We start from the raw sequence: 10,810 nt of genomic DNA, 5'->3' as shown, positions 1-10,810 counted from the left end.
TGACTCACCTTTACCCATCTTTTCTGTTAGGTCAATGCTATTTGCATTAGGTTTTACTCAATCCATGGTGTTCAGGGTTTACCCACTTGTTTAAAAAATCAGATTTAAAGATGGCATAAATGTGTACTTCGCTCTATGACCTGTGAGAGGCAGCAATGTTTCTAAAAGTGTCTAGCCTGCCAGAAATTGGTCACATGACGAAGAAGAAGACGAACCACGAGTACATTTTGCTAGCGTCCAGCTGTTATAACAAATACTTTCATAAGTCTGGTTTATTTAGCAAAGGAGTTTCATAACTTCCAACATGTCCAAACTAAAGTTGTTGAATGAGTTTTTCACGCAACGATTAACAGTGGCTGCTGTGGAGATATTTGGAGCTGTTCAAGAAGTCATTGTTGAATATCAGGACGAAATCAACCGTTCAAAAGAGGAGAATGAACGTCTTCAGAAGCTACTGGACTTGGTTTTCAAACCTGAGATAAAACTACACAGAGCAGGTTTGTCAATATGGGATTGTAACAGCAAAGCGGTCACACCGCCACTTTTTTCATAAACTGATGGTGCTAGAAGAAAATGTCCTGCAACTAGGATTGCAATGTGTGCGGTTCATGTCCATGGAAACTGGCCTGGGAATGTTCTCTTACAAAAGAACATGGCGGGGGCACATAATGTTGTGTTTTCAATTGGTGGACATTACATGAAACAAACTGTCTGGAGAATTTACGGGTCCTTGCAGCAAGTTTCAGTGGAAACACTGCCATCTCGAACTCTATATACGCATTCAAACGAGCGAGCCAGAAAAAATCACTTTAAACTTCCAGCTGGCTACACCTGGACTGTCATGATAAAAAAGTAAAATAACTTACGAATGACTTAACACAAGTAAAAATGCCCAGCATTATGACCCACATACCCTTGTTTCAATTTCTTTCTCTTTTTTTTTCATCCTTTATTTATACAAGTGGAATCTTACTGAGACCTGAGTCTCTTTTACAGGAAAGCCCAGTATGAGGCCCAATGAGGTCTAAACACTGAGGGAGCGACTCAGGACACCAGCATCCTTGACCAGTATTTCATTAGTATTCCTAACCAAATCCCTAAACCTACCTAACAAATTTAGAACAGTTTCAGCATCAGTTTGCAGGTCGGATTGTGGTATAGTCTTTCGTGAACAATAAAGGGCTTGTTTTAAACTGGCTAATTCTATATCCTTTCTTGCAGACCCTGGGCAGATAACCGTCTCCGTCTCTGAAGAGGTTCCCCATGAGCAGCAGGAGCGGAGCCCCAGTGTACGGCGGGAGGACATCGAGATCAAACAAATTAAGGAGGAGCAGGAATTTAATAATTCAGACTCTACATACACTGCCTCCTATGTAGAAAGTGACTCTGATGGTAAGAACCCAACTATGTCCTCAAAGGAGGACAGTGAGAGGAATAATCTATCAACCACTCCAACTGAACAGAACCAAATAGATCCTGATGAAGAGGGCTATGCAGTATCAGAGCGAACCAGCGACTCACAACTCCTCTCTGCAGTAAATCCAGACCTTTTTGAAGCTCAGAGTAAAAATGTTTATTGCTGCCTTATTTGCAACAGAAGTTATAGAGCAAAAGGAAGATTAACAGTACATATGAGGATCCACACAGAGACCGGGTATCACTGTAATCGTTGTCCAAAACATTTCAAAGAGAAGGGAAAGTGGAAAATGCATATGAAGACGCACACAAGGAAGAGAAAATATGGGTGCGATGTCTGTGAAAAACATTTCAAACAAAGTAATCATCTAATAGAACATATGAAGACTCACACAGGGGAGAAACCGTTCAGCTGTCATGTTTGTGAAAAACATTTCACACGAAGGACTACCATGATACAACATACTAAGATTCACACAGGGGAGAAACCATACAGCTGTCCTGAATGTGGAAGGCATTTCAGAAAAAATAGTCAGCTAAATGATCATATTAAGACTCACACAGGGGAGAAACCATACAGCTGTCCTATTTGTAAAAAACATTTCACAACAAACAGTAATATGATGCAACATATCAGGGTTCACACTGGGGAGCGACCCTTTCAATGCGATATATGTGGATTACAGTTCACACGCAGCATTACTAGGAAAGTACATATTAAATCTAAACACAACGGGGAGCACCTGCACACATGCAAAGTTTGTGACAAAAGCTACATTAATTTAAGCTCCCTAAGAAAACATGTGGAAACCGTTCACACAGGTCCTGACCCAGGTCCACATTAAATGCTCTGTGTAACCATTGCATTGTTAATATGATGTAAATGCAGACCGTTCTGCAGGTCGGAGTGAAATGTTTATAGCTGTCGTATTTATTCTAACAGAAGTTATAGACTAACTGTACACATGAGGCTAAACACAGAGATCCTGTATCACTGTTATCTTTGTGGAAAAAACGTGGGACAAAAGAAGAGCACTCTAAATGTGCATGTGAGGACACAGGGGAGAGACCCTATAGGTGCAATGTCTGGAAACCTGTTCAAAGATCAGTCATGTAACAGCTTATGAGGAGGGTTGAGAACTTTTCAGACTAAGTTGTAATATGGTAAAATACAGGGGAGAAGCTGTACAGATGCAATGACTGTGGTGAAGTGTCCATATTATGACAGACAAACTCCTTTATGTCCACATGAAATGTCCTCAATGTAACTGTATTTGTTTTTAGTAAACTGTACTTACCTTGCTCTGACTGTTTTTCATTTTTCCACCACCTGCCGTATCGATATAGCAGGACACATTCCAATTAATGTAGTAGGAAAATGATGCATTTAAGAGCAATGACAACGTTTCTTGTAATCCATAATATTTTCAAGTTTGTTTTATATTGCTGTCACCTGCAAGTTTAGGAAGTGATGTTAGTTGTTTTATATAGAATGTAGTGAAGACCCATCAGCACCCACTGTAATATACACCACTGTGTATCCACAGCCCTTTTAGAATATACCCAGTGCCCTGTGTAAGTAATGGGACAGTCAAGCATTGTTTCTTCTTTTGGCTCTATACTCCAAACAGTTACTGTGATGCTTTAAACTGGCTAATTCTGTTGTTCTCTGCAGACACTGATGAGGACACCATTTCCGTCTCTGAAGAGGTTCACCATGAGCAACAGGAGTGGAGCCCCAGACTACGAAAGGAGGACATAGTGATCACACAGATTAAAGAGGAGCAGGAGTTTGATACCTCGGGCTTGACATACCCTCCCTGCTCTGTAGAAAATTACTCTGATGGTAAGAACCCAACTATCTCCTTAAAGGAGGATAGTGAGGGGAATGATCTATCAACCACTCCAACTGAACAGAACAAAATAGAACCTCTTGAAGAAGGCTTTGGAGTGTCAGTGCCAACCAGTGACCCACAACTCCTCTCTGCAGTAAACCCAGACCTTTCTGAAGCTCAGAATAAACATGTTTATCTCTGCCTTATTTGCAACAAAAGTTATAAAACCAAAGGAAGATTAACAGTGCACATGAAGGACCACACAGAGACCGAGTACCACTGTAATTTTTGTTCGAAACGTTTCAAAGAGAAGGGAAAGTGGAGAATGCATGTAAACACGCACACAAGGAAGAGAAAATATGGGTGCAATGTCTGTCGAAAGAATTTTAAACAAAGTAATCATCTAATAGAACATATGAAGACTCACACAGGGGAGAAACCGTACAGCTGTCATGTTTGTGATAGACATTTCACACGAAGGACTTCTATGATGAAACATGTTAAGGCTCACACAGAGGAGAGACAATACAGTTGTCCTCTTTGTGTAAAAGATTTCACAACAAACAGTAATTTGACGCAACATATCAGGGTTCACACAGGGGAGAAACCCTTTAAATGCCATATATGTGGATTACATTTCAGACAGTTTATTACTAGGACAGGACATATTAAATCAGAACACAAGGGGAGCACTTGCACAGATGAAAAAACAGCTCATGAGGAGGGTTGAGAACCTTTCATACTAAGTTGTAATATGGTAAAATACAGGGGAGAAGCTGTACAGATGCAATGACTGTGGTGAAGTGTCCATATTATGACAGACAAACTCCTTTATGTCCACATGAATTGTCCTCACTGTAATTGTATTTGTTTTAGTAAACTGTACTTTCCTTGCTCTGACTGTTTTTCATTTTTCCACCACCTGTTCAAAAAGTGAAATAACTTACGAATGACTTAACACAAGTAAAAATGCCCACCATTATAACCCACATGCCCTTGTTTCAATTTCTTTCTTTTTTTCATCCTTTATTTATATAAGTGGAATCTTACTGAGACCTGAGTCTCTTTTACAGGAAAGCCCAATATGAGGCCCAATGAGGTCTAAACATTGAGGGAGCGACTCAGAGGACACCAGCATCCTTGACCAGTATTCCATTAACCCTAACCAAACCCCTAAACCTACCTAACCAATTTAGAAATTCAACATCGGTTTGCAGGTCGGGTTGTCTTAGTGGTATAGTCTTTCGTGAACTACCTTATGTCCACATGAAATGTCCTCACTGTAACTATTTGTTTTAGTAAACTGTACTTGCTTTGCACTGACAGTTTTCCATTTTTACACCACCTGCTGTATTGATATCCATAATCTTCCAGCTAGCAATTTAAAGCTGCCAACTGACAAGTTTAGGAAGTAAAGTTACAGTTGTTGTGTATGTTTAGAAGGTTAACATTTGAATGTTATTCGTATAAATTATCATGAGTAATCTTCCGAGTAAAGACCCATAAGCATCCCCTGTGATATACACCACTCTTGGGTTAGACACCCTAAGTGTATCCACAGCCCTTTTAGAATATATACACTATGTTCTCTAAGTGTATCCCACCCAAGGGGGCAATCCCGCTGAGATTTTAATGCCAGCTATACCATGTGGCCATGGGGAGAACTGCAGCTGGTGCCAACACGCATATTAAACTTCGTACTCCATGGCAAAATAGAACTGTTTTGAACTGCGATTTCGGTTTATATTACTTCCTAATATTATATGCAGTCTTCTCCCTGGGACCGTTTTATTTTGCCCCGTAATAAGCATATTCGTTAACTGAATTGAAGGCCCGTCACAAGTTAGCCCCAAACGCTGAAATGCACCTTTATTTTAGCAACTTTGCGCCTGCGTTGATTCTGCGTTGGTGCGTATAAACAGCATTTTCTGGCTTCATTGCGACATGCCCGTCTCTCATCGGAAATCCTTTGGGCGGTTTGTAGTTAGCTGTATCTAGGCATCTATCAATGATCCCACTCCACTTTTATTGAAGTGAAATGTCGATTTCATGTATTAACTTATGCTTATGTTATTTAAACAATATCAGTGGTGTCTGATAACAAATGAATCTCAGACACCATTATGACATGTTTTTTTATTTTATTTTATTTTTTCCCCAATGTGGGGCTTTTATTTTGAAGCCCGGAAGTTGTACATTTCCCCGCCGACCAATAGAAATGTTACAGGACTACATTACGTGAAACCTGTTGACAGCCGGGTAGTGTGTGCACTTCACAGAGAGCATGAAAATGATTCCAAAACTTTTGTTTTCGTTCTTGCTGGTCTTGGTATTTTATCAGATGCAGTCAAATGGACAAGGACTGAAGAAAAAAGAGGTATGTTTGTCTCAGAGTATGGTATGATAGCTAGCTAAACAACATTGATCGAGGGTCTTCTCGGTGCAGTGATGTGTGTCTGCTAATGCTAGCTCGTCAGCTAATTTGAACACTGCTATGAGCGAAACACCTTTACGAGGTGGTTGCAGTCCTTGTAATTTGTGGTCACATCGCATGCTTGCACATCTTTTCTTAATCTCTTGATGAGGAATATATAGCTCTGCATCGCATTTGCATGATGTCCTCGTTGTTTTTATTTTATGAGAAGTATGTAGTTAGCTACAAGCTACAAGCTACAGCTGCATCAAAATATCTTATTATTATTAAAAAAAAATAACTACCATGCCATGTCACACCTTTTTATATTCTCCCAGACCCTGCTAACCCCTGAACTTATTCCTCCTGCCCGCTGACAACCCCTAAAATCAAATCATCCTAACCCTGACCACTGCCCTCTGTCTTCTCCTACAGACCCTGCTCTCTGAGAAGGTGGGCCAGATGATGGACTGGGCTAGCAAGCGTGCTGTGATCCGCATGAATGGGGACAAGTTCCGTCGGTTTGTCAAGGCTCCACCTCGCAATTACTCCGTTGTCATCATGTTCACTGCACTGCAGCCTCAGCGGCAGTGTGGAGTGTGCAAGTGAGTTGTCTGCACTCATGAGGGGGGACCTCATTGGCACAGGAGAGGGGGCAATTGGGAGGCAGACAGTGGAGTCTGCATGAGAGTCTGCACATGGGGACAGGGGAGTCGTTTAGGAGAGAGTGGCTATGTGAATCTTTACGAATGTCTTACTGTTGAAGGTGCTATCTGTAGAGCTTGCCCCATTGTTATTATCGTGTATATGCAATATTGTGTTAAATGTGTGTTTTACTGGTTTCAGGCAGGCAGATGAGGAGTTTCAGGTCCTGGCCAACTCCTGGCGCTACTCTAGTGCCTTCACCAACAAGGTCTTCTTTGGGTTGGTGGACTTTGACGAAGGTTCAGATGTCTTCCAAATGGTAATATCTTTCACATAACTTTGTTTTCATCATGTTTCCAAGAAATTTCGTTGCTGATTGTTTATCACCTGTGGACCATAGGTTTACAAACTAACTGTCATTATTACAAGGTGAAATCAATCAGCTTTCTCATTGAGGTGAAACTATACTTCATTGGTATAAATGGTCAAACTGGTTTGTTTAAGAGTTATAGTAATACTAGTAATACACATTTTACTGGTAAAACTCATACCACAATAACATTGAGTCTTGACACAGCTTATGGGTTAAAGTTTACAATCACTGCAACAGATTTCAGTCATATGGATCCTTGCTTACATGAAAGGGGCACTGTCTGACTGACACAGTTGATAAGGCCGATCATTTTCAGTCATGGGATTTCTTTCTTGCTTCAACCCCTGCATACTGTAGTTGAACATGAACTCCGCTCCGACCTTCATCCACTTCCCGGCCAAAGGGAAGCCCAAGCGCACGGACACGTATGAGCTGCAGGTGCGAGGCTTCGCCGCGGAGCAGCTGTCCCGCTGGGTGGGAGACAGGACCGACGTCCATGTAAGCCTTTCACCTTTGACCCGTTGATATTAGCCTAGAGATATTAGCGACTTTTTTCTCTTACATCCTTAACATTAGCTTCACACCTTACCCCTTTCACCGTTTGTGTCAAATATGGTTTGATATTGTGTCTGTCTAATGGTTCGAGGCAGTGAAATACTTTGTGTCCAGGCTTTCAAATCATTTGGCCAACCACAGTTTGAAACCAGGTTTGCATTTGAAGTTTAGCTGTGTGTCTGTGTGTGTCTGTAGATCAGAGTGATCCGCCCCCCTAACTACGCCGGGCCGCTGATGCTGGGTTTCCTGCTGGCTGTGATTGGAGGGCTGGCCTATCTCAGACGCAACAACCTGGAGTTCCTCTACAACAAGAACGTGTGGGCCTTCACTGCTCTGGTATGGAACACTCACCCTCATACCCCACCGTTAACCCTCCCCTCCTTTTCTACCCTCACCCACTGTGTCTCATAATTCAGTTCAGTTCCTATGCACTAAACCTAGCCCAACGATTCTCTGTCTTCTATCTCTCAGTGCTTCGTCCTGATCATGACCTCAGGTCAGATGTGGAATCACATTCGCGGCCCCCCGTATGCCCACAAGAACCCCAATACTGGACAAGTGGTGAGAGCTTGTCCCTTACACCACACCAGATGTGTGTGTGTGTGTGTGTGTGTGTGTGTGTGTGTGTGTGGAGAGATATGGATCATTTTGACACTGTGCGTCTTCTTGTTTCAGAGCTACATCCATGGAAGCAGCCAGGCCCAGTTTGTGGCAGAGACTCACATCGTTCTCTTGTTCAGTATCCTTTTACTGCCCCAGTGAGACTCTTATCCACTCTTGAATCTTAACTTCCACTCCTAATCACTTACGATCATCCCCAACTCTCTGCCTCAATGATGGGCGATTGACCCCTAACGCCTTATCCTCACCGCTAAACCCTTTCACTTACCTTTAACCCTCAACCCTCTATCCTTTCACTGCCTCTCCTGACCCTAACCCTTAACCTTTAAACCCTAACCCTGCAGGGGTGAGGAGGGGTATGAGATGCCCTCATTGGCCACAGCCTCTGTATGACCCTTAACCTTTTCCTCAGACTCTGCTGTTACCTTGGGGATGGTGCTACTGCACGAGGCAGCTACGTCTGATTTGGACATCGGCAAAAGGAAGAGTATGTATTATGTCTGCCCATACACTTGTTTACAGTATTTACAGGTAGTGTATACTGAAGGATGGGTGATTGTTGGGATGTGTTTGGTTGGAGCTCAACATGCACCTTATGGCTCAAGACACATCAGCCTTAAATTCACCTCAGCATAAAACTCAGTAGAAAACACATCATCAGCAGTGATCCGAAGCTCGTACACAAGGATCGATGTCCTTGAGTTCATTCAAAGTGCAAGGCAAAACAGATCAGACACCATGAACTCAGTGAATGCAAATATGAAGCTGTTGTAGCAGCAGTCCACTGAGAAGAACGCCACAGAGTGGTGTACAATACCATACTAAGTGACTTTACCATTGTTGTTTTATATTTCCTTTGACACTACCTTTCTAAATCAACATACCGGGCAAATTATGTATGTTGTGTAATTACAGTACTGCTCTCTTTGAGGTTATTCTGCTAGGTATTCAAATGGAGATGTTTCTGGATCCATTGGCTTAGCCTGGGCACCAGCCTGTTTATGATAATAGGCTGAGGTATGAGCCCAGGTGATAACAAACAAACATCATGTACAAACAAACATCATACATTCTTTGCATGGTGATGTCAGGCAAATTTCCACCCACGACACCTGACGTAAGGCAATGATCCGTCATTCTAGCGTGACCCTGAACTATCTGTGTGGAAGGAGTCGTGCTATCTGTCGTTCGACAATGAAGTTGAATTTCAGCTGCTCCTATAGTCACACCATTGATGTATGGATTGGGTCGGCCCTGGAGTGTGTAAAACCTCATCAGGGTCACACAAGCATCTGGTGCCCACCCAGGCTAGCATTGGCCTTGAGAGTTGTCCTAATGCCCTCCTCTCTCCCGGCAGTCATGTGTGTTGCTGGGATTGGCCTGGTGATGCTCTTCTTCAGCTGGCTGCTGTCCATCTTCAGAGCCAAATACCATGGATACCCTTACAGGTAAGAGTTGAATACTGTACCATAGGTATTAGATGCCCTTACAGGTAAGAGATTCCGATTTCTTGAATGAAGAGAGGAAGGAACGATGCATTTTAAGAGTATTCAAACTCTGTCTCACTGTGACCCCCTCTACTTTGCAGTTTCCTGATGAGTTAGGAGCCGGAATGGAATCTGTCCCAGAGGAGGAGACCCTGCCTGTCCAACCAGGAACCAAACTTCCACAGGAGTCCAGGAAGTTCCGAAGTGCCTTGGTGTTCAACACACAAGTGATGCTACTACTGCATTGTAGTAATTTTCCTTCCTTTTCCCTACTGTTTTTTTTTTTTTTTTCCTTCCTTCTTTTTTTTTTTTTTTTTGTTACTACCAGGGAGACATTGTTTTCATTGAAAGTATGATTATATTATTATTGTTGTATTGTAAATGTTTGTCTAATAACCCTTTAAACTAAGATTTGAACATGGCCATTTACACAAACGAGTGTGGGTTAGTTCAAGCCAGTATGCAAACATGGTGGGATGTAATGCTTTTCTAGCTGTCTGTGTCTTTAGAATATAGTGATCGTCCCCTGTCAGATATGCAGTATGTTAGTTCTAAAAATGGGAGGGGGGGGAGAAATGGGAGTGTGTGATTACTATGCAATTTGTTAGAAGTCAGTACACCATTGTGAAAGAAAGCAGTGTGTTTGATTGACAGCTGCTGCTGAGAGGTTGCTCACTCACTGGCATGTGAGAGTTTCAGATTCTACCTCAGTAATGCTCATCTCCTCTGTTCGAACCCCCAACACCTACGCTCCTTTGCCCCCTTCAGCTCCAACCTCCCCTTGCCCTATGGGCTATGTTTGGGGCTGAATGACAAAATTCCTTTTGTGTTATGAAGCATCGTAAGTGTGCCTAAAGCAAAGTGCAGATCTTGTGTATATAAAGGGCTTTACACACTACAGGGCCGAACCGAAACATACTGTGCTGACAACTATGTTAACAACTATGGTGGATGTGTAACCATGCCAGCCCACTACAGCTTGGTTCGGTTTGGCTTTGTGGTGTAAATTAAGCCAATAGTATATGAATCCTTAGGTACTGTTATCAGGGGTTTGTCTGTTGTCTTAGTGTATTGCTCATGTATGTCTCAGGTGATGCTTTTTGCCATTAAAGTGCCTTAACAGTTTTCTCCTGTGTATCTCTACATTGCTCTGTGTTTCATGACTTAAATCATGGTGTAGGCTTGGCTAGGGATATCTGGCTCTTATACCCCACAAAACAGCTATGATCAGCTATGATGTAGGAACAAGTGATTTAAACATTTGACAATGTGCTGAATTGTTCTATGTTCAACAGTTATTTAGAGAGTGAACAAACACATGTCCATTAGTTCAATAAATAGTTACATTGTTTTAAATGTTTTAACTTCTTTCAAAGCTTTCTATGAAATAAAAAAAAAAAGGCCCTGCCACCATTGTTGGACCGTAGCTCCCATTGAAGACACACCGACCTTGGTTGTTTTGAGC

The 10,810-nt window shown here is 42.2% G+C and overlaps 2 protein-coding genes across 3 annotated transcripts; both read left to right on the top strand.

Moving 5' to 3' along the window:
* Positions 1-213: 213 nt before the first annotated feature.
* Positions 214-4,232, top strand: LOC310816230 (uncharacterized protein). Its single transcript, XM_083686300.1, has 3 exons — positions 214-497; positions 1,222-1,392; positions 3,092-4,232. The coding sequence occupies exons 1-3, from the start codon at positions 305-307 to the stop codon at positions 3,979-3,981; spliced, it is 1,254 nt and encodes a 417-aa protein (XP_083542426.1). The 5' UTR covers positions 214-304; the 3' UTR covers positions 3,982-4,232.
* A 1,265-nt stretch (positions 4,233-5,497) lies between these two features.
* magt1 (magnesium transporter 1) lies at positions 5,498-10,470 on the top strand. 2 transcript variants are annotated; one of them, XM_083686302.1, is made up of 10 exons: positions 5,498-5,628; positions 6,100-6,269; positions 6,511-6,628; positions 7,040-7,180; positions 7,433-7,573; positions 7,709-7,798; positions 7,913-7,976; positions 8,271-8,345; positions 9,216-9,306; positions 9,447-10,470. In XM_083686302.1, exons 1-10 carry the CDS (start codon positions 5,536-5,538, stop codon positions 9,460-9,462), a joined length of 999 nt encoding a protein of 332 aa, XP_083542428.1. In that variant the 5' UTR covers positions 5,498-5,535; the 3' UTR covers positions 9,463-10,470. The 2 variants fall into 2 exon arrangements, with proteins under 2 accessions (XP_083542428.1, XP_083542427.1); XM_083686301.1 differs by having other exon boundaries at positions 7,709-7,976.
* The last annotated feature ends 340 nt before the right edge of the window (positions 10,471-10,810 follow it).

Source organism: Argentina silus (genome assembly GCF_951799395.1).
Source record: "Argentina silus genome assembly, chromosome: 15".
In the NCBI taxonomy this organism is placed as follows: Eukaryota; Metazoa; Chordata; class Actinopteri; order Argentiniformes; family Argentinidae; genus Argentina; species Argentina silus.
This window is presented reverse-complemented; position numbering and strand designations above follow the sequence as displayed.